Here is a 27,829-nt window from a genome sequence, read left to right as displayed (position 1 = left end):
ACCACATGCCCTCATGCTCTGCATACTGACTCCGCCCACATCGCCGTGTAACCCCGCCCACCACCTCTGGCTGTGAGTGTGAATATGAGGAAATGTTAAGTTTCAGGGGCGTGGCTTGGATTCAACTCACCTGTCATAACTTTGGGCTTGGCTGTAACTTTAAACTAAAGTCAAAGCTCAAGACACCTGAAGCCAGACAGAAGGAAAGCAGTCATGGGGGACGTGGTGCTGACAGCAGATCCGCAAGCATCCAGTTCAGATAAACTCAAGCAGAAGGACAGCCATCTGAAGTCTCCTGAGGAGGAGGAGAAGAAGGAGAAGATTCAGGTGAATGGATCTCCAGAGACAGGAGGAGAAAACGACAGCAAGATCACCGAGGAAAGCAAGATTCAAGAAGACCTCCAGGAGTCAGAGGACCCCCAGAAGCCCCAGGATGAAGAGCAGCCGCTGGGGCCAGATGATGTCGCGTGCGACTCCTGCATCGACCGCCCGTGCCGGGCCAAAAAGTCGTGCTTGACCTGCCTGGTGTCGTACTGCGAGGCGCACCTGAGACCGCACCTGGAGAACGTGAAGTTCCAGAGCCACAAGCTGGTGGAGCCGCTGCGGGACATCGAGAGACGCACGTGTGAGACGCACCGCGGGCCGCTGGAGCTGTACTGCCTCGCGGACGCGCGCTGCGTGTGTCCGGAGTGCGCGTTGGAGGAACACCGCGGGCACAACGCCGTGCCCATCACTGAGGCGCGCAAGAAAATAGAGGTAACAAATAGGGCCATTTGACCTTTCTAACTTCGCTTGATAATGTTAAAATGCGAATCTGTGTTCAAACGTTTGTGGTCGGTTAGATTAAAAAAATAATTATAATTTAAACTAAAGCTGCATTTATTTGATCAAAAATACAGTAAAATTGTGAAATATTTTTACAATTCAAAACAGCTGTTCTCTATGTGAATATATAGTAAAATAGAATTTATTCCTGTGATCAAAGCTCAATTTATCATCATTACTCCAGGCTTCAGTGTCACATGACCCTTCACTAATCAAAAAACTTTGTCGGTTTAACTTTAAAAAGTAAGCTACCTGTTTGCCTTAAAATTTTGAGTTCATTAAAATAAAAAAAAATGTGAGTTTATACAAGGATATTAGTTTATTCAACAGAAACTCAATATATTGTTATCTAGATTCTAAACCACATTAGTTTATAACGAAAGAAAAAAGTTGTCATAACAAATATTTTTTCACAGTGAGGCTACGTTTATTTGATCAACAATATAGTAAAATTGTGAAATATTTTTACAATTCAAAATAGCTGTTTTCCATGTGAATATATGTTAAAATATAATTTATTCCTGTGATCAAAGCTGAATTTATCATCATTACTGCAGTCTTCAGTGTCACATGATCCTTCAGAAATCAAATAAATGATTGTTGTTTAACTTTAAAAAGTAAGCTACCTGGTTGCCTTAAAATATTGAGTTCATTAAAATAAATTAAAAAAGTGAGTTTATACAAAGATATTAGTTTAATCAACAGAAACTCATAATATTGTTATCTAAACCACATTATAGTTTATAACGAAAGAAAAAAGTTGTCATAAATATTTTTATACAGTGAGGCTACGTTTATTTGATCAAAAATATAGTAAAATTGTGAAATATTTTTACAATTCAAAATAGCTGTTTTCCATGTGAATATATGTTAAAATATAATTTATTCCTGTGATCAAAGCTGAATTTATCATCATTACTCCAGTCTTCAGTGTCACATGACCCTTCACTAATCATTCTCATATGAGGATTTATTATCAGTGTTGATTGTTCAGATTTGAAAAAAAAACATGTGTAACATTATAAATGTCTTTACTGTCATCACTTTTACTATTCATACATCACTATTACTGCTGACCCCAAACTTTTGACTTTTCAGTCTTGATGAAGGTGATTCAAATTCAACTGTTTCATAACTGTCCAATAAGTGGAATCAGAAAAAAATATCACATCATAGGCAACAATATTGTTTTGCTTGAGCCACTAGAATTGCAAAAAAATATCCCCAAACTCTCATTGGTCAGTCAGACGGATGCTGCTGTTGTGTGCCTTTTGATCTTGACACACTGAATTCAGAATTGCATACCTTCATAATATACTATTTCTGTAAAGATATATATTTCAGAAATAGTCAGAGTAGAATGTTCTTCTGAATTCAGCCACGGGGTTTACACTCATCTAGTTGCTTTGCATTTTTAGCTGAAATGGGAGAACACTTCACCTTTAAGGGGGATTTAGCTCCATTGCCTCCTGTAATAAAACACTAATCTTTTCAGTGAAATAACAGAGGATTTTATCTTTCCTCAGATCATATTGTATCAAAATCACATCAGACCGCATGTCTCCGTGCAGGTCATGCCTAACAGGCGTCAGTCATCATGCTATCTGTCTCTCTGATTTCAGGTCACATGTGCTTTTCTGTTTCAAAGGCCTGACAATGGGACTGTGTGCTCATGAGAGGCCTGATAAAGAACCATTAGTGTGGTGTTTGATTTAAGGTTGTTACTGACGCTCATACTGAAGGTTAGTGATGCGATCAAGCTCACACAATGAGGTGTGAGTGATTCCTCAAATCACGTGTTGATGAGGAGAGTTGTGCTGTTACTAACCATTCACCAATGCTACAATGTAACCAAAGTGTAAAAGTAGGACTTTCCACTTCTACTTAAACACTTAAGTTCAGTTTCTGCCTTTTTAAGTATAATCAAAATGTCTGTGTCAGTCAGATCAACTTAAATTATATTAAACTGACCTAAAAAACTGAGTTCAATCCTGTACAACTAGTTGAAACTGGTTCAATTATGGAACAACTTATGTTGCCATGACTCGTTATTAATCATATCATTTTTTACAGCCACTATTTCAATCACAGTCTTCAGGATTCACTTCTTAAAACGATCAAATATCAAGTAATAAACTTGTAATAACTTGTAAATATATATATATATCAAACTATATATACTATATAAATATATATAACAAACTAACTATATATATATATATATATATATATATATATATATATATATATATATATATATATATATATATATATATATATATATATATATATATATATATATAAATTAATTTACCGCCACCTACTGGCAATTTTCGTTTCCTATTTATACTATAATTTCATTAAAAAAATAATTTAATATTTTCATATTAAAGCTGCACTATGTAATGAACCGGGATGTGTGAGGGCGTGGCCTATCGATGACATCATACCCGCGTTCCCCTCGGTTTCTGGTTTTATTCTGAAGAAACGCTGAAAACCACACGTCCCAAGATTCTGCGCTCAAACGTGACATCATCAAACTACGCCTTTGTTTTGAATAGGCGACCTCTAGCGGACGGAAAACTTACATAGTGCACCTTTAATAAAAACACATTAGGCTAGAGGTATAGTTCACCCAAAAATATTTATTTCCGAAGCTACTGTTATTTTTTTTTAATGTCTATTTAGACACTTTACACAACAATAACTTTAAATGATCTTTTGGGGGTCATTTCTCAGCCAAATTTGATGTGCGATTAATTAGATTAATTACACTCTAAAAAATGCTGGGTTAAAAACAACCCAAGTTGGCTTGAAAATGGACTAACCCAGCAATTGGGTTGCTTTAACCCAGCGATTGAGTTGCTTTAAGCAAACATTTAACCCAACCGCTGGGTTAAAACGACCCATTCACTGGGTTAAAACAACCCGTTCACTGGGTTAGTCCATTTTCAACCCAACTTGGGTTGTTTTTAACCCAGCATTTTTTAGAGTGTAATTAATTAGATTAAAAACTTGAATCGCTTGACAGCCCTACACTGTAAAAAAAAAAAAGATTGCTGTGATTTATTATCTCAGCATAAAATTCCACAATAGAATAAGAAATAATGTGTTGATTTAACTTAAAAAAGGACATTTCCATGCTTGACTTCAAATATTAAGTTTAGTTAACTTTAATTTAGTTGGATTTTTAAGTTCTCAGCACATTTTAAGTTTGTATAACTAGTTGCAGCAACATTGTTTAACTTAAAAAACCGAAGTAATCTTTTTGTTGTTTATTGTAAGTTTATTGAAAGTAAAAATTTTAGTTAATACAAAAAAATTGTTTAATCAGCAGAAACTCAGAATATTGTGTTATCTGAACCGCATTAGTGAATCCAAGTTGACTTGCCAAAAGAAAAAAGTTGTGAAATCAAATCTTTAAAGTAACGTTTTACAGTGCTGCTGATTTGTCTTATAGGTTAGTATTTCATTTAGGGTGTGTAGTTGAGGCTCATGTGTTGCCATTCCTCGTGTTGTCTGATCTGAAACTGGTTTCGTTATTCTGCATCCAGTTGTGCGTGTCAGTTCATGACGTCTGTGTGAAATCATCTCCTCAAGAATGCCAAACATCTCAGATGCTTCTGTGATCTCAACTAACAAACACAATTCACACAAACATTAGGAAGCTTTTTTAAAGACGGATGCCGGATGTGACCAGAATGTAAACACGCTGTGACATGTTTTCATGATGATGCAACACCTGAACAGGTGGTTTAGTGTGTCTTTAACATGCTTTAAACCAGTCATTCCCAAACTGTGGTCCGCGGACCACTAGTGGTCCGTGAGGGTACTGCAGGTGGTCCGTGGAAAGGCAAAATAAAATAAAATAAAATAATATTTTTTTACCTTCATTTTACCAGGAAATTCCCATAAAAAATAAAAAGTAAAAAGAATATGTAGGCCTATATTGATTTAACATTTGTATTTAATTGTCAAGTTATTGTGCGATTACAAAAATAGGCTAGTGGCGCTCGGCCGTGGCGTTCAAGTTCAGTGCTGTTATGGATCGGTGGATAGCAACAGGTTCTTTGAAGAGAAAAGAGACAGAGGCAGAAGTTACAAAAAATTAAGAGATTGACAGTGAGTCGGATGCATCTATGAGCCAGAATAAATAAATTAAATATGTAGCAGCCGTTGTCTGCAGTAAACTTTCTTTTAACAAGCCTGTTGTACTGATGTGATGACTAGTTATAGTTTTAGTGCTAGTAAGCCTATTTAGAGGTGCGGAATAATTCAGGTAGGACTGTGTGTAGACATATTTTATTATTTGTGTTATGAGGTGGTCCGCAAAATTTTTTGATTACAAATAGTGGTCCACACACACAAAAAGTTTGAAAACCCCTGCTTTAAACATTCCTTTATGTCTTTTCTGGGTTGTTTGTGGTTGTGGCCGCATATGAACACTGTTGGGTTGTTTACAGTCAAATTCTCTGGCATATTTGCATGGTAAACAAATAAGGTGGCTTTTATCCGGTTGAGTTTCAAAGCAGCTCAAGAAGCATTTCTTATTATCTTTTTGTAAGCCATGATATGCATTGGATGGATGGATGAATGGAAAGTTCAAAAGAACAGTCAATTATTTTCCAAGTCTTCTGAAGAGTTTTGGGACGCCCCTCCAAATCATTGAGTTCAGGTGTTCAATCCCTTCATGGCCACAGGTGTATAAACCAAGCTCTAGGCCTGCAGACGCTTCTACACACATCAGTGAGAGAATGGGCCGCTCTCAGGAGCGTGTGTGTGTGTGTGTGTTCGCTTCTACACACATTAATGAGAGAATGGGCCGCTCTCAGGAGCTCAGAGAACTCAAGCGTGGTACCGTGATCGGTGGCCACCTGTGCAATAAGTCCATTCGGGACATTTCCGTACTACTAAATATTCCACGCTCAAAATCCCAGAGCGGGGATCAGCGCATGCTGAGGGTGACAGAAGTCGGCAACTTTCTGCAGAGTCAAGAGCTCCAGACCGGCAAACGTCATGTGGCCTTCAGATGAGCTCAAGAACAGTGTGTAGAGCTTCATGGAATGGGTTTCCATGGCCGAGCAGCTCATCCAAGCCTTACATCACCAAGTGCAATGCAAAGCGTGGGATGCAGTGGGGTAAAGCGCGCCGCTACTGGACTCTAGAGCAGCGGAGACGTGTTCTCTGAGTGACCAATCACGCTTCTCTGTCTGACAATCCCATGGACGAGTCTGGGTTTGGTGGTTGCCAGGAGAACGGGACTTGCCTGACTGCATTGTGCCAAGTGTAAAGTTTGGTGGAGGGGGGATTATGGGGTGGGATTGTTTTTCAGGGGTTGGGCCCCTTAGTTCCAGTGAAAGGAACTCTTAATGCTCCACCAAGACATTTTGGACAATTTCATGCTCCCAACTTTGTGGGAACAGTTTGGGGACGGCCCCTTCCTGTCCCAACATGACTGACCAGTGCACAAAGCGTCTCCATAAAGACATGGATGAGCGAGTTTGGTGTGGAAGAACTGACCTCAACCCGATAGAACAGCTTTGGGATGAATTAGAGCGGAGACTGAGAGCCAGGCCTTCTCATCCAAGGTCAAAAATGGTCAAAAATTCCCATAAACACACTCCTAAACCTTGAGGAAAGCCTCAAGAGCTGAAGCTGTTAGAGCTGCAAAGGGTGGCCGACTCCATATTAAACCCGACAGATTAAGAATGAGATGGCATTAAAGCTCATGTGTATGTAAAGGCAGGCGTCCCAAAACTTTTGGCAGTATAGTGTACAAAAAGTGCTTTTTTTTGGAACCTGTTTAAATGGTTTGAAACAATATGAGGGTGAGTAAATAATGACATCATGCTGGTTGAACTATTCCCTTAAACTATCTGTTACTGTAAACACAGCGGAGCAAAACAACCCACCCTGCATGTGTGTGTGCTTGTTAGGGAGTTCCCTGTAAAGCACACACAAGCGTAGGGTGAATGTGTTTGATGCATTGTTCTCCGTGCAGAGCCAGGTGTGTCCCAGACTCTACACGGATCTGAGTCGAGGCATGCATTCTTAGGGAAGTTTGACATTAGGATTTTTTTACAGAGTTGCACAACATAACATGTTCAACAATCCGGCCTGACAGCGTTACGAGACAGAACTAACAGGCACAGTGAGGCCAGTTACCTTTCGAGAAACTTCCTCTCAGATGATGAATAGAGAAACTATGACACGCATGTCTTTGTCATGACATTTCTGACTGCTTTGCACGCTCATCAGTCATTTCGTTCTCAGTGATGATAATCCACTGAAATTCCAAATACTTTACATTACAGTGTGGGGGGGTCAAACACAGTATTAGTATGGTGTTCCTAATCATCCTTTAGGTGAGTGTACATCACATACAGAAAAAGTATCTGAACCTGTGAAGTATGTGAATCTGTGAAAATGTGAATCATTTTAACAAAATAAGAGATCATAGAAAATGGTGATGGTTGTTCTTCAGAAAAAATCCATATTTTGCATATTTGAACCCTCTCCAGGAGTGATCTTTTCACACTGAGGACGACTGAGCGACTCAAACACAACTACTAAAAAAGGTTGAAACCTTCACTGATGCTCCAGAAGGAAACACGACGCATTAAGAGCTGGGGGGTGAAAACTTTTGAACAGGATGAAGATGTCCAAATGTTTCTTATTTTCTTTGAATATCAATTGTTTTCATTTAGTACTGCCCTTCAGAAGCAACAGAAGATACTTGCATGTTTCCCGGAAGACAAATTAAGTACAATTTTACCTTGATCTTCCGATTCAATACGTTTTCACCCCCCGGCTCTTTCCTTCTGGAGCATCAGTGAAGGTTTCAACCTTTTTTAGTAGTTGTGTTTAAGTCGCTCAATCGTCCTCAGTGTGAAAAGATGGATCTCACAATCATACATTGCCTGCTGGAGAGGGCTCAAATATGCAAAAGAGGCTGGAAAACTGAAGAATGTGCAGGACCTGGAGGATTTTTCTGAACAACATTGGGCAGTTTAACTGCTCAGGACAAACAAGGGACTCGTGAACAACCATCAACACACACACACACACACACACACACACACATCATCATCCAGGGAACGACACTCAGTGTTGAGAATGAATGGTTCATAAACTTTTGAATGGGGTTATTTGAATAAATTCAGCTTTTTTTTGTGGATTATATGTAAACATTTTTATATAAAATGTCTTATTCAGGACAGTACTAAATATTGTATGATCTCTTGTATTTCGTTCAAATTATTCACATTTTCACAGATTCTGCAAGCGGTTCACATACTTTTTCTTGCAACTGTAAGACGTAGCTATAATAAATGACTAGCAATCTGAAGAATATGTGGTTTATATATGTGGTTCCTAATGCAAAGGAAACTCTTTATGCAAAATATTAAGCTTTGCCACATCACTTGACCCACAAAATACCTTGAAAAGTTTCCTTGTTCAGTTTTCAATTGAATTGTTTGTCCCTAGGGCACACCAGGCCGTGTTTATGAGAACAATACGCCCTTTTTTGTAAATGTGGGTCTTGTTACTTCAGGATCAGTGAACAAGCATATCTAAGCATGTTATAACTCGCATGACACTAGTGCAGTGAAAGATGCATTTTACGAGGGAAACGCATTACAATATTGCATTACTCCCTAAAAAGATAACTAATTGCATTACTTGGTTACTTTTTATGGGAAGTAATGGGCTTGCTTGTTTGTTTTTTAATAACAAAAGTTCCTTTTTTGGTGGTCAACAGCAAATATATTGGTTAATAAAGTGAGATTAAATGCACAAAGTATATTTGTAAAAATGCATTTAATCACACTTTATTAACCAGGATTGAATGATTGCATGTTTGCATATTCTGAGTTTGCATTTCACTGTTTTTGGTCATTTCGAGGAGCACTGAATCTGTTTTCGTACAAATGAGATGCTCACATTTAGGGTCCTATCATACACCCGGTGCAATGCGACACCAGCAAGTGTTTAATGCTAGTTTCAGCCCGACGCAGTTATTATTTTCACGTCCATCATCACGTTGTTTAAATAGCAAATGCACTCGTGTGTATCTGTTCCCTCATGGGCGTCTGTTCTGAACACCAGGTGTGATCAGGAGCATTGTCGGCTGCGTTGCTATTGTGAGGAACTGAAATCGACTGCACCATTGACCAACACAAACCTGCTCTAAAGTCAATAGCGCAGTATTTTTGTGTTATTTAAAGGGTGTGTTAGTAATATAAGCCTAAAGGCGGTGCACAACATGTGCTTACTACACACACAGGGATGCGCAGCAGCACACACACAAAGGTTTCCTCTCTGGAGAAGCGTTCAGTCTTTCGACTCGCATGTAAAAAGCGAATCCGCCATGGCGTGAGCGCAACTGGCTTTTAAAGGGAAAGGGAGATGAGACTCTGATTGGTTTATTGCATGTTATGCCTAAAACACACCCATGACTCATTAAGAGACGAGGGACAACCCTTTTGGACCATGCGCCGGTGCGCCGACTGTTTTTCCCGTCGTTAAACTAGCAAAAGTGGATTCGGACACGGCCTAAGAGCACCAGCGCCATGAGCCTTAAGACCATCGTTAAAGTAGGGCCCTTAGTCTAAAACTACAATAACCATCATGTTCACACACAAAGCCTCTGCATTTACTCACAATTTCTCCCAACATTTGGACAGAAGAGCTGTCAGTCAATAAATAGTAAAATAAGTACTTGTTTGAATTTTTTGTTAAAATATAAGTTAATGTGTTACTTTACTAGTTACTTGGGAAAGTAATCTGAACACATAACTCCTGTTACGTGTTACGCCCTATGCTAGTCATATACAGGTCTATTCTGTGATTTTGGGTGGACAGGATGGACTCTTTTTCTATAATGTGGAAGTCGAAGCTGTATTGTTTGAGATGTTCCCTTTAGCAAACCTACACACAGAACAGGAGTAACACCTGTGGAACATGAGCTGTGCGTTCAGTAGAGGAAGTTTTTGTCTGAACCTGCCTGTGGAATGCAGAGCAAAAGCTGAATAAAGATCAGATGACTTCTCTTACTCTCAAGGGACGCTCGATTTGCTCTGACCTTTCTCCTCACAACTGTGAGATTACATCACAGTTCAGATTTTTCCCCTCAGAATTCTGAGTTTACATCTCGCTGAATTTTTCAGCCATAGATTAACAAAATAAAAAGGATAACTGGGACTTTATCTCAAAACACTTCTGGAAAAACATTTCTTTACTTATGTCGACAACAAGTCTGATATATATATATATATATACATTATATATATATAATGTACTGTCAAACGATTAATCGCATCCAAAATAAAAGTTTGTTTACATAATATGGGCCCTATCTTGCACCCAGCGCAATTGACTTTGTACACCGACGCATGTGTCATTCCTATTTTGCAACCGAGCAAAGCGCGCTTTTCCCTCCACGGAAGCACGTCGCTAAACTAGTGAATGAACTTGCGCTCCCTGGGCGGTTCAGCGCAAAAAAGGAGGCGTGTTCCGGCGCAAACAATCCCTGGTGCTATTTTGCTGTTCCATTAAACAATTGCGCCACTGACCAGAAAAAACCTAGTCTAAAGTCAGTGGCGCGTTGCGCGTTGTTCATTATGCTATTTTAAGGGCGCATGCTTGACCATAATGTATAGCGTGCACAACGCGCATACACTTTGCTCATGTAATCTACACAGATGCAACAGTTATTTTTGCAAATCATAAATTGTTACACTAAAAAAAATTAACACATGAGATGACGGAAATCATTGTGGTGTGCCACGAAGATGTGAAAAAAATAGGCATAAATCTAGCTTACAAATGATTCAGGCTAATTGTAATAATTAAGGATAAAACCTGTTTGCCCAATAGTGGCAAGACATATATGTATATAAGGACATCTGACAAATTGGTTTGTCCGTCAAGAACCAGGAAAAAAAATCGACTGAAAAACTGAAAAAACTGAAAGACTGAAAAAAAAAAGACTGTGAAATCACCTTTACCATAATGTACAACATTACAACTTCACTTCTCTGTCTTTCACTGCTCTTACAAGCACATCAGTCTCCTCGGCTGTGAACCGCTCCTGGCGTGCGCCTGGTAAATACGCCATAATAATAGCAATCCATAATGGAACTTGCGCACCTGCTTTTAAAGGGAATGTTGGATGACGCTCGGATTGGTTTATTCACGTTACGCCCAAACCACACCTATGAATAATGAAGCTACTTCAGACCAACCCATTTTAGATTTGCGCCGGGCGCAAGAGCCATTTATCCCGCCGGGAAATTAGCAACAGCGTCGAGACCCGCCCACAAAGTTACTTGCGCTTCACGCTTTGACACTTGCGTTTCAGATCGTTAAAATAGGGCCCTATATGTTATATGTGTGTGTATTGGGTAAAATATATATATATTATATATTACGAAAATATTAATATATTTACAGTATATACATGCAAATATTTCTTAAATATATACATGTATGTGTGTGTATTCAAATATACATAATTATTATACACAGTACACACACATCTTTTTTTCATTTTGGATGTGATTAATTGTTTGACAGCCCAATTTTTTTTTTTAAATATTCCTGGAAGCAGTATAAATTTTCAATATTTTATTGTATTAAGTAATTTTACCAGTGACTGATTTATTTAAAAAATATTAGTGTGTGATTGTTAAATAATTTGCTATTTTAAAATTAGGAAATGTATTTCTTTTGTCAACGCAATATTGTGTGTGTGTTTACAGAAAGAGCTTCAAGACAAACAGACAGACATGATGAAGACGGTCACAGCAGCGGAAAACGCCATCAACAAGTTACAGGTCAACACGGTGTCTATAGAGGTAAAACACCACATGTACAATCAGTGTGAAATGCTGTTCGCAACCCATTCTGTAGCACGAGCTATTTCCATCTGAAACCACTGAATCCTTGTGTTCAGACCAAATGCCTTGAGCTTCAAATATGTCTCTTTCTGAAGAAGTTATGCATAGGCATTTCCTCATTCGACTTTAGCAAGAAAAACCCCTTTGCTCTGGTATTGCTCAGTGATTAATAATGACTCTCTGTCTGCCCGCAGGCGTCTGTGAAGGAAGTGCGAGGAGTGATCGACGAGCAGTTCGACGTGCTGCTGGCGGCCGTGGAGCAGGTGAAGAAGGAAGTGAGCGAGATTCTGGAGGCGGAGGAACGGCAGGCGCTGCGGCAGGCCGAAGGAATACGAGTTCATCTGGAGCAACGCTGCACCGAACTGAAGAAAACCAAGGGTCAGGTCGAGAAAATCACCAAGAACAAAAATGACATCGACTTCCTGCAGGTATGGACATCCATTCATGACCTTAAAGTATTTAAAGCATGTGTTGTGTGGGTTAGAGGTAACATGTACAATTAACTCTTTCCCCACCAGCGGTTTTGAAAAAAGATGCTAGACATAGCCAGCCTTTTTGATAATTTTCACAATGATGGCCCCCAGAACATTTTGATGTATGAATATCTGAACATGCAATATATATATATATAAAAAAAATCCCATTTTATTCTATCTTCATGCATTCTTTCTTATCAACACTTGAATGTGGGTAAGTTTCATTAAAAAAGCAACATTTTGAGCTAAAAGCTGAGAAAATCACGTTTTTCTCAAATACCACATCCGGATGGGATTCAGAACGATGATCAAAACACAGATGGAGTAGAGCTTCACAGTCCTGTAGGTCGACATCTCATTCAGTGACTTTAGGCAGTTTTGATTTATATGCTGTTTAATGTTGATGATCACGTTATTTTACATATGCATATGATTACGTATGATATCACTTGTTTCTGCTTCTTCTTCACCTGTGTTTTTATCTTTCCTCCTTTCACTCTTCCTCCTCTTCTTCTGAAACAGTTTCTGTTTCTGGTTGAATTGTGTTGCGTTTACTACAGTTGAGCGAGTGGATCAGGTAATCTGAGCTGGTGTGAGTGAGTGGAGGCGGGACTTATTTGCATATTCATGAATCACGTATACTAAATGAAGCAAGGGTGTAGAATTACATTCAAGCTATTTTAGAACAGGGAAAAAAACACTTAAATGTGTCATTATTTAAGTGTTAGGGATCAAGTTATTGACTTCATGGGGACTTTAATATTTATATCAATATTGTGTTTTTTTCCAGGAGTATTCAGAGTGGAAAAAGGAAGCTGTTGATGTGCCTTTACCTGGTGTTTATATCGGCCTCATGGATCGACTGCAGTTGTTCAGTCGTGTTATCACACAGTCCACCAAAGAGATGTGCACCAACCTGCTGACCTCATACCCCAACAAACTCAAAGACACCTGTAAAAACGGTCAGGATTCAACACGAAACATCACCATGAGCTTGAGCATTTCAGAAACATCATTTGTTCTAAAGCACTTTGTTTTGTTGCTAATTTACCCAAATATCTTGTTTCGAATCACAGATAACATGGGCATAAAGACGACGGTTTTTGCCATGATCGCTGCGAATCGGAACTTGTCAATTCCGAACCCGAAGACCAGAGACGACTTCCTCAAATGTGAGTTCACCAGACCAAAACCATTAAAAAGATCTTTGTTTATAAAAAATAAAATAAACATTAACTTTGTTTTATTTCAGCTGCTTACCAAGGCAACACAATTGTCAAAACTGATGGATTATGACAAAATGTCATTGTAAATGTAATAACAGGGATTTTATCATGTCTAAATATGAATAATAGAACAATATTAGTGAGTAGTATGACAAAATTACTATTATTACCACTAGATGGCAGCAGTTCATTGGTTTACAGATCACTCATTGACTTACTTTCATTTTAACATGGTCTGATTTTAGTTTTCCCACCAATAATCTCCACTAAAGCAAGGCATATTTTACATATTAACCCCATTAAACGTGCTTACACACACACACATTTGATTTACTGGTTTGATTTACTGACACGGACAAAGAACATCTGACTGTACATGAGTCATTAAATATCAGAAATCACTGGTCTCAGATCAGGCGTTAGAATTAATATGGTTACTTAAATGTGGCATTACTGTCGAGACCATATCATAAAAGTCTGTTTGCAAAGCCTGATTTACCAAAGAATCCACAGTGAAATGTAGCGAATACAAATAAATAATGCTCAAGTGAGACATTCACATTGTTGGAAATAAGCACATTCATAACTTTAGGATCCTTTGGAAGGTTGCGTTATTTATAGTCCGTTCATCCCTCCTCATCATCTCACTAACACACCAGTGGGCGGGGCCAAAGTTGTGATGATGCAGAAGTGGGCGTTGATCTTCTTCTGCAGAGGCGGTCTTTCGCCTATCTATGACATCGTTCTCTGGGCTTGGTTTCAATAAAAGCTGTTTTTGGACTAAAAAGGAAGTTTTTAGTTCTGAAACCTACAGGATATTCTTATAGTATGATGACCTCTTATATGCAAAAGCTCAAGGAAAATTTGATTTCTCTGTTCATGACCCCTTTAAAATGAAAACAGAAAATTTAAAAACATGAATAAAAACTATAATGGTATTTATATTTTACTGCAGCATACTCTCCACAGTGAATGCAGTTCTCAACTATATATTTAAGGACAACTCCGGTGAAAAATGAACCTAGGGGTAATTAACACATGGTTACTGAGTAGTTCGTTCTCTGGGATGCGTTTTCATGAAAATCAAATGTAAAGAGTTGTATCTCTAAAAACAGATTAGTTTATAACGCTAGTATATGCGGCATAGAATAAGTCAAATTAAATGGCTAGTTAATACCACTAACTAGGCTCAAAATAGCCTCACACTAACACTGTAGCATAATGAGGGTCCCTACATGCAAACCGAAGCATTGAGAACTGTGTAAGTGTACAAACAGTTTAATAAGAAGATACTTTATAAAGACAGAGCATTACGCTATACAGACAGCAGTCATCTTGGAAAACAGTCCCGACGAGTCGAGCCACGAACACTGTGCTAAGTGATGAACTGTGACTTGGAATCTCATATGGTCCGTTGTTTCCAGAAGAAAGCACTGAACGCAACAGAAAAAATAAATAAATAAAAATATTTTTTTAAAAAAACTGAACGCAACAGAGACTATTGCTACACACTAAAGAGATGGCGGATTATTCAACCGTGGCTCGACTTGTTGAGTCTGTTTTCCAAGATGGCTGCTGTCTGTATTCGCGTAATGCTCTGTCTTTATAAAGTATCTTCTTATTAAACTGTTTGTACACTTAAACAGTTCTCAATGCTTCGGTTTGCATGTAGGGACCCTCATTATGCTACCGTGTTAGTGTGAGGCTATTTTGAGCCTTGTTAGTGGTATTAACTAGCCATTTAATTTGACTTATTCTATGCCCCATATACTAGCGTTATAAGTTTTTAGAGATAAAACTCTTTACATTCGATTTTCATGAAAACGCATCCCAGAGAACGATCTACTCAGTAACCATGTGTTAATTACCCCTAGGTTCATTTTTCACCGGAGTTGTCCTTTAATCTAGTTTTGGGTGATTGACTCTATTTTCTTTCACAGACGCCACGCCTCTGAACCTCGATGCAGACACGGCTCATCAGTTCCTGCGTCTGACAGAGGAACGTAAGAAGGTCACAAACACGACGCCGTGGCAGCACAGCTATCCAGACCTTCCCGAGCGCTTCGGCCACTTCAAGCAGGTGCTGACGGTCGAGAGCTTCTACCTGGGACGCCACTACTTCGAGGTGGACATGAGAGGAGAGGGCACTCACGTGGGCCTGACGTACAAGAGCATCGACCGCAAGGGCTCTGAGAGCAACAGCTGCATCACGGGAAACAACTTCTCCTGGTGTCTGCAGTGGAACGGACGCAGCTTCTCCGCGTGGCACAGCGACGTGGAGACGCCGCTCGCCAGCCCTAAAGCCACACGGGTCGGCGTGTACGTGGATTACTCCAGCGGAGTGCTGGCTTTCTACGACGTGGAGAACGGCATGGTGCTCATCCACAAGTACCAGGCTCAGTTTCTGGAGCCGCTTTACCCTGCGTTCTGGCTTTCCAAGAAGGAGAACATGGTTCTTCTGGAGCCTACGGGAGCATCAACACCGTCTCCCATTCCCTCTCCCGAATAAACTGCTTTTGCTTCTCGTATCCACAGCATTTCCTTGTTATAATGTCCCGTTTGCACCTGGTGTTAACATCCATCTCGGGTGATCTGGGCTGGATAACCTGAGACAGATGTCTGTGTAAACAGAGAGATCTAAACTGTGACTTTTATGACTGCTGCAGTGCATATTAAAATACCTAAAAATGCCTATATATATACGTATATGACAGCACTAATATAGGGGAGAGCGGGGCACAACCTAACGCTTTTTGACTGTCTCAGTTTGTGTAAATTCACTTGTGGTATTTATTTTTTCTCACATGAATTCCCCACATGTCTAGTACAAATATGTGGTTTTGTTTCATTAATACAGTGTTTACTTTTTTCTCGATTTACCACGAAAGAATGGAAGTGAAATGTGACATTGTAACATGACCAAATGACAGCTTAAAATGTTACCTGGTATAATCAAAAACAAACTAAAATATTTTGTCAATAAAATACAATTATTAACCTTTTAAAATAAAATAATGGCATTTTTTTAATCATTTAAAATATACAGATTTTTGAGTTTGACAACAAACACATTGTTAAATACAGCTAAACAGCTTAGTAATGATAATGAATAATGTCTGAACGTTGACTCTCAGTCATTCTTCACCCTTTTCTCATGGTTTCTCAAAATAATTCATAAAAGTATAGAATATAATATCATAGTTCTATAGGGGCTCATTGTAACGCAGTGTTACAATGTCAGCATTTAAGAACTATATCAACTGTTAAATAACAGATATAAGATTAAAATAATATCAGATTTGTCTTGTTTTAAATAAACACAAAAAAGAAGAAATTTACTTTTGCTATGGTTAAATAAATGTTCAGTGATATCTTTTCATTTTGACGTATTTTTCTCTAAATAATCTTGATATGGCAACTAGTAAATACACTAAGTTTCGTCATCCTGGCATGTGTGGAAAGTGTTAAACATGTGTGTTACAACTAACCCCGCGTTAGGTTGTGCCCCGCGCTCCCCTACTCCGATCAGACATAACATTATGACCACTGGTGAAGTGAATAACACTGATGATCTCTTCATCTCCTGTTAGTGGGTGGGATATATTAGGCAGCAAGTGAACATTTCGTCCTCAGAGTTGATGTGTTAGAAGCAGAAAAAATGGGCAAGCGTAAGGATTTGAGCGAGTTTGACAAGGGCCAGATTGTGTTGGGTCAGAGCATCTCCAAAACTGCAGCTCTTGTGGGGTGTTCCCGGTCTGCAGTGGTCAGTCTCTATCAGAAGTGAAGGACCAGTGGAGAACCGGCCACAGGGTCATGGAGGACCAGTGGAGAACCGGCCACAGGGTCATGGGCGGCCAAGGCTCATTGATGCAGGCTGGCCCGTGTGGTCCGATCAAACAGATAAGCTACAGCAAAAGGGGGACCAACACAATATTATATATATATGTGTATGTGTGTGTGTTTTTTCTTTACTAAATAATCTATATGCTATATATCAGTGCATCCATGTTGAAAAATGTAAGACAAAGGTTTACAGTGATGTTGCACAAGTGACCAAACCCATTTGACGTAGTTATTCCGGCACATTTCACTAGGGTTGGTCACCGGTGAGGTTGGGCTAACAGGACAGATATGGCTCTATGACTCTGTGCTGCTGTTTCCCCTCGTCTGTTATATTCTGCTCCTCTATGAGCTCTGACAGTTACTTACAACTAAATAAACATCATCTGTCTCTGCAAATAAAAAATGACTTCAGTGAAATGCTGGTATTTATTCATGTGTTTTGTTGCCATAACCGGTTCCACTAGTTTACAGACAGAAGGTTACAAACCCTACAGGGACGGTGTCATCCTTTCTAAATACTTTAGATATTTTGATTAAATAATTTTACTTTCAGCAATAAAAACAATGAATCAATGCATAAATATCAGATTTTTGCACTGCCAAGTATGTTTAAACACAAGAAATGTGTCTTGGTAACAGAAGATGCAGAGAAACAACAAGACATACAGAGTAAAAAAGAATGTATGCATATACTAATAATTTTATTTATTTGATCATTTATTTTAAATATATGTAGTATAGAGAGAAATGTGCTACATTTAAAGGAATGGAATATGAAGAGGTAGCGTAATGTTAAAGTAATATAAATATATATAATATTATATATATATTATATAATTATAATATACAGTATATAGGATATATATATATATATATATATATATATATATATATATATATATATATATATATATATATATATATATATATATATATATATATATATATATATATATATATATATATATATATATATATATATGTATGTATGTATTGTTACTGTGTGTGTTGTTAAATTAATATAATGAATTGGGTATAATAAAGTGAATCATTTACTAAATACTCAAGAAATCCTATTCGGTATATTATCATATATACATATTTATAGGTATTTTAATCAAGAAATGTAATACATGTATTGTTAAATAAATATAAATAGTGAATTGGTGTTACACGTGATAAAAAAAACTATATTTACTAAATAATCAAGAAATCATATTCGGTATATTATCATATTTTGTTTCTGTTACTGCGTGTAATGTTAAATAAATATGGTGAATCGGGTATTACACGTGATAAAAAATATTATATATTATTTACTAAATAATCAAGAAATCATATTTAGTATATTTAGTTTCTGTTTTTCTGAAACAAAAACAAAACAAAAGAATTCTGTTCAGGCGCGAGGTAGCCAGTCCTTACAGACCCGGAAGTGACGTGGCGCGTAACATTCGCAGACAGTCATAATAATGAGGCTGGTGAGTATGAAAATGTCCTTTTTTTACTATTATTAATACTTTTGAAACATTGTAAACATAGGTTATGTGTAAAACATGCTTGCGCTCCTCTAATATGAGTTTTAAGATGAGAAATGTTCGACTAAAGTACAAATAAATCTGGTTTAGCCTAGCCATGACAGTAAACAACTCAACATTGATCATCCTTCACATGAAACTGACTGTAAGCATTGAGTTTTATCGCTGATTATTCACTGTTTATGAAACTGTCATCTCGTTTCCAGGACCCAAATGAAGATGACGATGTGTCTTTATTTGATGCTGAGGAAGATTCAGCCACAAGAAAGAGCAAAATCAAGTGTGTCCCTCATCATTAATAACCATTATTAATAATTAGTACATAACGCTTTCCCCCCATGTATTTGATGACTTTACATACAATTTTACATTTTGAGGACATTCAGGGACGTCCTGATTTAAAAATAACATGTGTAGTTGACAAATAAGCAGTAAAAATGCTTTTTTATTCTGTAAAACACCAATTTGAAGTAAAAAGTGCCTCGCATTTGTGACCCTTGACCACAAAACCAGTCATAAGGGTGATTTTTTTAACATTTTGATTTATACTGAATAAATAAGCTTTCCATTGATGTATGGTTAGTTAGGATTGGATAATATTTGTCCGAGATACAACTACTGAAAATCTGTAATCTGAGGGTGTAAAAAAATCGAAATACTGAGGAAAAGCGCCTTTAAAGTTGTCCAAATGAAGTCCTTAGCAATGCATATTACTACTAATAATACATTTTTGATATATTTACAGTAAGACATTTACAAAACATTTTCATGGAACATGATCTTTGCTTAATATCCTTATGTTTTTTGGCATAAAAGAAAAATTTATAATTTTGACCCATTGTTGGCTATTGCCACAAATATACCTGTGAGACTTATGGTTTTGTGCTCCAGGGTCACATGTTATTATGTATGTGAAGTCTGATGTTTTGAGATATAAGGGATCACTAACTATGCAATTCTTTTGAATATTTTTACTGAACTGAGTCCTATGTTGTGACAAATAAAGAATTAAGAATATAGGGGTGTCACACTAAAGGACAACAGAAATCAACACTTTTAAAGTGCTTCCAAAAAAGTTTAATGTTTGACACAAAGTGCACATCATGGGCTTCACAAACATGACCTTGAATGAGGTCCTTCAACTAATTCAAATTTAATATCAGGATATGGTGTCACACATATCACTGACTTGGTTTTCAGTGACAAGTTCTTACGCTTTTAGAAATATATGGAAAAATGATTGTCATTTACTAAAACAGACACTTGGAAAATTATGCCTCAGGTATTTATTAACATTTGTATGCTTTTCTTTTTAATTGATAAAGAGCTGTAATTTATTAAACCATGCTTGAGACAGTCACACCATAGGACAATTTTGATATTTGGCTCAAAAATGTAAAGAAATCTGTTTTTATATCAACAGGTCCATGTAAGACAAATAAATATTTAACCATTTGCTGCATTTTAAATGATGACAATACTAATTATATTCATTTTTATCTTGAAAATGCCATGTCACGTCAACAACCCATGTGTTATTTTTATTATTTATTAAATATTTGAATACTTAGTGTCTATATAAATTAAGTATATTATTAATAAAATATTTTAATAAATTATTTACCATGAATTAAATGTATTACTAATGCAATATTTGTCATTGTAAAAATGCCATGTTTTCTTTTATGTTTAGTTTATAGTAATTATTAATGTTTGTGTGATTGCAGGCATCCGCTGGCGTCCTTCTTCCACCTGTTCTTCCGGGTCAGTGCCATCCTGGTCTACCTGCTTTGTGGTCTAGTTGGCGGAAGCTTCATCGCCTGTATGGTCACCATCATCCTCCTCCTGTCATGTGACTTCTGGACTGTGAAGGTTTGTGTTTCAGAATCAGGCTAAATCACTCACACCTAAAGATTCAAACACACCTCTAGAGGCTTTTTCTCACCGGGACAATTATCGCGTGCGTTTATCTCCGACATCTGGTGACTAAACTAAGGGTGCCAATGGGTGTGTCCACACCGACGCGCAAAACGGCAGGCGTAAAAACGTCATTTTTTGAGAAAAGAAAAACCGCCTCTGTTTAGTTTCTTTTGGTTTGACGTGCCGACCAATGAGATTGGCGCTTTTGTTCACGTGCCTGAAGCTGCTGAAGTTACAGTAAAGCACAACTTGGTGGCACTCAAACACAAACCGGTCTTGTCGAGCACACATTGATACCTAAGAAGAAGACGACGAAGAGGAAGTAAGTAGACGAAGAAGAAGAGGCGCAGTGAATATTGCTTGTGTATGAACACAAAGACACGTCAGAAAACATCTCGACAAACGCTGGCGATAATCGTCCCGATGTGCACGAGGCTTAACCATGTATATTACATTTATGCCCATTTTTTCAAGATGTAATTTAAGGGTGCGTTCACACTTGTAGTTCGGTTTGTTTGGTCCAGACCAAAAAACAAAAACAAAACATATAGTCCTGACTCCTGGTCCGCTTAGCGTTCACACTGGCATTTTTATCAGCGAACCTAAAGTTACCGAACAAAAGGCATAGGGATACAGTCACAACCTGATTGGTCTGCTTTTATGACGTATATTTCGCGACGGAGCTGCTTAACGAACATTCAAAACAATGCTGTGTGCTGGAGTAAACGCCATCATTTTATGCGTGTATGGTTTTATTTTGTCCAGCTGAGAACTCACGAAGAGCTCATCAAATGCTCAACACATTCAGAACAGCAGCAGGATTTCCTCCGTTGTGCAGAAACGCAGATCTGCATATATTGATGAGGCTCTTCACCTCCTCGCTCCACGTTTGCCCTCTACTCATTTTGGATACACCGATCGTCAAATCAGCTGACTTGTGGCGGCATCTTGTGACATCACGTCCTGTTTTTGGTTGGTTTACATGTCTTTGGTCCGTGTTGCGTTCATATATCAATCGAACCGCACCAGAGATGGTTTGGAAGTGGACCGAGACCCGTCTATTTAGCGTCTCGTCCGCTTGTTTGGAGCGCACCAGGGTTCGGATGGCAGCGTTCACATATGTTCAAATGAACCGCTCACTAACAGAGCAATCACACCAGGGTTCACTTTAACCCAACCAAACATGACAAGTGTGAACGCACCCTAAGTCTCAGGTGTCCCCAGAAGTGTCTGTAAAGTTTCAGCTTAAAATACCTAACAAATAATTTATAAATCCATGTTGTAAATACCCATTTCTGACTACACTCAAGAAAAGGCTGTTTTCGTGCATGTGCCTTTAAATGCAAATGAGCTGCTGTGTTCCGCCCCCTCTCCACACAGTTCCTGCCTCAATCGGATTCTCTGCCAAATACTAACAAGACATCTTGGTTTTTCACGTTTTCTGGGTTGGTAGATGCACCGGGGACCCGATTATAGCACTTAAAACACAGAAAAAGTCATATTTCTATGATATATCCCCTTAAACTTAAAGGGACAATTCACCCAAAAATGAAAATTAGCCCATAATTTACTCACCCTCAAGTCATCCCAGGTGTATATGACATTCTTCTTTCAGACGAATAAAATCTGAGTTATATTATAAAAGTCCAGGCTAATCCAAGCTTTATAATTTCATTCATAGTTGCTCTGTTTTTGAAATCCATAAAAAGTGCATCTGTCCGTCATATAACTGCTCCACGCGGCTCTGGGGTGTTAATAAAGGCCTTCTGAAGCAAATCGATGCGTTTGTGTAAGAAAAATATCCATATTTAAAACTTTATCAATTAAACTTTCGGCCGACCGCCTTCCGTGTTCAATTTATGGAAAAATAGTTGAAAGTTTCCCAGCCGATCGAAAGACTAACGAGACCAGGTCCGCTCGCCATGACGTCACGAACACATCTTGAGTTTCACTTTCAACATTCAACACTTTTCCATGGAAGGCGGTCGGCCGAAAGTTAACTTGATAAAGTTTTAAATATGGATATTTTTCTTACACAAACGCATCGATTCACTTCAGAAGGCCTTTATTAACACCTCAGAGCCGCGTGGAGCAGTTATATGATGAACAGATGCACTTTTTATGGACTTCAAAAACAGAGCAACTACAACTGCTATTATAACGCTTGGATTAGCCTGGACTTTAGTAATATAACTCAGATTTTATTCGTCTGAAAGAAGAATGTCATACACACCTGGGATGACTTGAGGGTGAGTAAATTATGGGCTAATTTTCATTTTTAGGTGAACTGTCCCTTTAAAGTTCAGCAGCAGCTTGTAACTTGTCCTGCATATGTGTTTGTCTAATTCTAGAATATCACAGGACGTTTGATGGTGGGTTTGCGCTGGTGGAATCAAGTGGATGATGATGGAAAAAGCCATTGGGTGTTTGAGTCCAGAAAGGTACGATTACACACACAGTAGGGTTGGGTGGCATACTTTTTTTTATTTTAATTGTTTTATTGCTATACCATTTAGATATATGGGCATGAATTGCTTTATTTATAGAAAAACATGATTTATTAACACTACTGTTCACTAAGTTGATAAGATTGTTTCTTCTGCTCACCAAGGCTGCATTTATTTGATCAGAAATACAGTAAAAATTATGAAATATTATATTACAATTAAAATGACTGTTCTCTATGTGAATATATAGTAAAGTGTAATTTATTCCTGTGATCAAAGCTGAATTTATCATCATTACTCCAGTCTTCAGTGTCAGATGATCAGACTTGAGATATAAAGTCAAAATTATGACATACTAAATAAAAATTATGATATAAATAGAATTTATGACATACAAATTCTGGAATACCAAGTCAAAATTACCACTTAAAAAGTAAAAGTTGACGTACTAAATTAAAATTATGACTTGAGTAAATCATGACAAATCGAAATAATAACATAAATTGAAATTATTACGTCAATTTGGACGTCATAATTTTGAATAAGTGTGTCATAATTCAAAATAATGAGGATAAAAGTCATAATTAATTATTTTGGCCTTAGATAAAACAACTGAAGCCTCTCTTCTGCTTATCAAAGCTGCAAAAATACAGTAAAAATAGTGAAATAGTACTCCAGTGTAAATCATCTGTTCTCTGTGTGAATATATAGTATATAAGTGTAATTTATTCCTGTTATCAAAGCTTAATTTATCATCATTACTCCAGTCTTCAGTGTCACATGACCCTTCACAAATCAATTATTCAAATTATGTAAATTTGGAAAATTGTGTGTCATAATTCAAAATAATGAGGATAAAAGTCACAATTTTTGTCATAATTAATTATTTTGGCCTTAGATAAAACGACTGAAGCCTCTCTTCTGCTCACTAAAGCTGCAAAAATACAGTAAAAATAGTGAAATATTACTAAAATATTACTCAATTTATCATCATTACTCCAATCTTCAGTGTCACATGATCCTTCACAAATCATTCTGATATGATGATTTGCTGCTCAAGAAACATTTTACGCTTTTGTAACATTATAAATGTCACTTTTGATGAATTAAACGCTTCCTTGCTGAATAAATGTATTCATTTCTTTTGAAAACCACCGATTGATTGACTACCAGCCAATTCCATTGATGTCCTGTCTATATCCGTGTGTGTTTACAGGCCACCGGGACTCAGTCTTCAGCATCACGCTCCTCAAACGCAGAGTCTCGCATCTTCTGGCTGGGTCTGATCGTCTGCCCCGTCATCTGGGTCATTTTTGCTTTCTCTACACTCATCTCGCTCAAGTTAAAATGGCTGGTGAGTTCTCGGCTTCAGCTGTCTGCCTGCTCTACAGGTGTTGCATAGACGCTAATCTTTCATGTTTGAAGTCCTCCTGTGAGTAATCTTGTTTCCTCGGGCAGGCGGTGGTGATTATGGGAGTGGTGTTACAGGGAGCGAACCTCTACGGATATGTGCGCTGTAAAGTGGGAGCCAGAACAAACCTGAAGAGCATGGCAACAAATTACTTCGGAAGGCAGTTTCTAAAGCAGGTGTGTTCACAAGCCATTAGCATTTATGAATGTCACTCAAAAAACGAAAGTTGTTGCTCACTCTCATGTCATTCCAAACCCGTTTCTCTCCATTGAAACTCGTTCATAAAGTATATATAGTCTTGTGATGAGACATGATTGCTTTATATGATGAACATATTTAATCTAGCTTTGATTCACATTAATCAGTGAAAATATGGTAAACGAAGCTCCGACCTCATTGGTTCTGTGATTGTATTACTATGATCAAAGATCAAAACGACGGTGTACGGAGTGGCCTCGTAGGGCAGCGAAGCAAGTGCATTCTGGGAGTTGTTGTCTTTCATCCACATGAGACAAAAATACATTTTCTGTCTTTTCCCAGTCTAGAAGGCACCAAATTCAAAAATAATTTCACATTTCTACTGCATAAATGACCCAGTTTAAATACAAAGCTTAATGCTAAATCACTGAAGTTACCCTTTAATGTCATCCACCGTAGTTTTGTGGCACTTTTTTCAATTCAGGCACCGTTTAGGCATCGATACCATTTTAAAAGTATTGATTTGGCACCGGTATTGTAAAAAACCCAAACGATCCCCAACTCTAGCCATGTGACAGGCGAGAATGAACCTCATTGGTTCTCGCTCATCAATCAAGCATGCTTTAGCTTCCGTTTACCATGTTTGAATGCTCTATTAGAAATTCTTCAGTTGTGGTTTGAAGATGAGCGAAAGTCTTAAGGTGTGTTCACACCGTAGACTGTTAAAAAAATATGGAGTAGTGTCCGTGACGTCACTCATAGGATCTGAAGAGCAGTTTTGAAGCGTAAAGTAGGGACGAGTTGGCCGTTGCCATCTTGTCAGCGCGTCACTCCCGGATAACAGAAAATGGGCAAAGAGGCAGGACGTGGGCGGAGCTTAAGTGACGCGATGACTAACAGACAGCAGACAAACAACAATCCACCTGTCACTCAAAGTGGCCACGCCCTTAATTATGCAGAACTTTTAAGGCTTATATAATGTAAACGAATGAGTTATTAATAAATTCCCCCCCTTACAGTCGTCATGAAGGACAAAATTAGCCGTACAGACCAAAAGCACAATGTGTCCCAGACTGTAAACATGTGTTCTTCTGCTGTAAAGTTGGGCATTTTAACATGAGCTCAATGAGATTCTGCTCCTCTAGTGGCCAGTCCATGAACTGCAGTTTAAGTCACTTCTGTATCGGCTTCAAGAGAAACTGCGGGAGGAGCCGCTTGGTTCACACCAAACGCAAATTTTATTATTTACGCGAGTAGATTGCATTCAAAGTCAATGCAAAGACGCGAATTTGCACCGGGCGACGATAATCAACGATAAACAATAATCAGTGAAGAGCTTATTGACATGTCTGGTTTGACAGGTTACCAAACTGGGCACCCGTCATCATAGATATCCATAATAAAGGCTAGATGTCTCAACCGCGCTGCTGGCCAATGGAGGTTGACGTCCGCACCTGGCGGTCATCTTGTCACAGTCAGCTCGCTTATTGTGTTTTAATGGTGCATCTACTTTTTAAATAACCATAACTTGCTCAATTTTCTACCGATTTACAAACTGTTTTGTTTGTTATAAACGTCAGAGATGTAGTTATGCCACTGCATACTTATGAATAATTATTCATAATTTGTTCAAGCATCCAGAATTATAGCCACGTTAATAACGTTTGTAAGGAACCAAATAATTTGTAAATCCGTCAAGATTTCAGCGAGATAAGAGTATTTGTGTTCAGATCACTCACCTTACATCAGGCACCACAGAGCCCGCCAGAAAGCTTGCCTGTGACAAGATGGCCGCCAGTGATGACGTTAGAGACTCCGCCATAAGACATCTAGCCTTTATTATGTATATCTATGCCCGTCATCCTCAAGTAGTGCTGGAAGCGGCCAACATATGTTTGATGATGAAAACCATGGCAGAAAGAAATGTTGATTTGTGAAAACACATTTTTATTCGCGCAAGTGATGCGAAAAACAAGTTATCCTGCGAGTGAACAAGAGCGAGTAATGTGATGTGAATGTTCACTGCGCTTTTGGTGTGCACACTATTATGGTTTGGACCGACATGAGGGTTAGGAAATGTCAGAACTTTGATTTTTGGGTAAACTATCACTTTAATAGTAGCCTAACTTAATTTGACACTGATATAGTACGTAACTCCATTTTGTTGTGTGTTTTTAATTTCAGGCTTTCACTAAACAAGAGGAATCTTAGGAAGGAACGCCTGCAGAATTCACACGCCGTTTCCATCAAGGCACATGTTCATTTTTAACAGATTGATGTGAAGTTTAGGGAAATTTTTACTTGGTTAGCTGATTTGTGTAACTTGTTTTCTACAATTTGTCAACCACAACCACGTGTTTGACATTTGAAAATGTATTTAACTTCATTATTATTATTTTTTTTGATAATAATTAACTTAAAGAATACAAAGATTCTGTTTTGTTTTAAAATATTGCATGACATCATGCATCATGCTTCTGTTTTCTGTACATATTTATATACTGCCGTAAATTATAAAAGGGAGAGGAGATTGTATACACTTTCTCTAGCTAATGATATGAAAGTTGATGATCGAGTGATTGTATCTCATGTTCAGTGAAATTCAAGAAATAAATGGAGTTTTTGGGTAAAACTGGAGCCGCCCTGAATCTCTGGCTTGGTGAAGTCATCCACAATCACCACACATTATCAAAAAACATTACAAAATCAGAGTCCCATTTTTGCTCATCTAAAGCTGTTTTTAATTAAATAAAGCATTATTTGGATCTAAGGCAGAGCTACAATTAAGGTATAATTTTTTTATCAGTTCATGCGTTTCCTTGGAATGATATTTATGACTTTGGTGTCCATGTAATATTTCAATATTCACCATAAATTTGAAGGCATTTTACTTGCGAACTTGTGCTTTTTTTCTCTCTCTCTATGTTTTTAATTATAAAATATTGTGGGTTTGGCCAATTATATTATTATTATTTATTGTATTTAATTATCTTTATTCGTTCGTTATTCATATTGCTTATTCGGAACTGGAATTGTTTGACGGTTGG

General features: G+C 37.9%; 2 protein-coding genes across 7 annotated transcripts; both read left to right on the top strand.

The window, feature by feature from the left end:
- The first annotated feature begins 104 nt into the window (after positions 1-104).
- Positions 105-17,685, top strand: trim16 (tripartite motif containing 16). Of its 6 annotated transcripts, none has more exons than XR_013818654.1 (7): positions 105-756; positions 11,589-11,684; positions 11,921-12,154; positions 12,993-13,164; positions 13,279-13,374; positions 15,369-16,131; positions 16,927-17,685. XR_013818654.1 is itself a non-coding variant. In XM_079845869.1 (7 exons), exons 1-7 carry the CDS (start codon positions 214-216, stop codon positions 16,961-16,963), a joined length of 1,650 nt encoding a protein of 549 aa, XP_079701995.1. In that variant the 5' UTR covers positions 150-213; the 3' UTR covers positions 16,964-17,685. The 6 variants fall into 6 exon arrangements, 3 of the variants coding, with proteins under 3 accessions (XP_079701995.1, XP_079701994.1, XP_079701993.1); XR_013818655.1 differs by having other exon boundaries at positions 150-756; positions 15,369-16,072; XR_013818656.1 differs by having other exon boundaries at positions 150-756; positions 15,369-16,117.
- Positions 17,686-18,688: 1,003 nt separating this feature from the next.
- On the top strand, positions 18,689-27,676 carry tvp23b (trans-golgi network vesicle protein 23 homolog B). Its single transcript, XM_079801490.1, has 7 exons — positions 18,689-18,749; positions 19,013-19,086; positions 20,534-20,678; positions 23,078-23,167; positions 24,390-24,527; positions 24,632-24,760; positions 26,967-27,676. The coding sequence occupies exons 1-7, from the start codon at positions 18,741-18,743 to the stop codon at positions 26,991-26,993; spliced, it is 612 nt and encodes a 203-aa protein (XP_079657616.1). The 5' UTR covers positions 18,689-18,740; the 3' UTR covers positions 26,994-27,676.
- Positions 27,677-27,829: the final 153 nt, after the last annotated feature.

This window comes from Gobio gobio (genome assembly GCF_949357685.1).
Source record: "Gobio gobio genome assembly, chromosome: 20".
NCBI classification, from domain to species: Eukaryota; Metazoa; Chordata; class Actinopteri; order Cypriniformes; family Gobionidae; genus Gobio; species Gobio gobio.
This window is presented reverse-complemented; position numbering and strand designations above follow the sequence as displayed.

Excerpts from the sequence above, each read along its gene's own strand:
- trim16 (XM_079845868.1), top strand. The coding sequence starts at position 214 with ATGGGGGACGTGGTGCTGACAGCAGATCCGCAAGCATCCAGTTCAGAT. Across the intron at positions 12,155-12,992 it reads ATGACATCGACTTCCTGCAG|GAGTATTCAGAGTGGAAAAA; the intron begins GTATGGACATCC and ends GTTTTTTTCCAG. Across the intron at positions 13,375-15,368 it reads CAGAGACGACTTCCTCAAAT|ACGCCACGCCTCTGAACCTC; the intron begins GTGAGTTCACCA and ends TTTCTTTCACAG.
- tvp23b (XM_079801490.1), top strand. Across the intron at positions 24,528-24,631 it reads CGCTCAAGTTAAAATGGCTG|GCGGTGGTGATTATGGGAGT; the intron begins GTGAGTTCTCGG and ends TTCCTCGGGCAG. Across the intron at positions 24,761-26,966 it reads GAAGGCAGTTTCTAAAGCAG|GCTTTCACTAAACAAGAGGA; the intron begins GTGTGTTCACAA and ends TTTTAATTTCAG.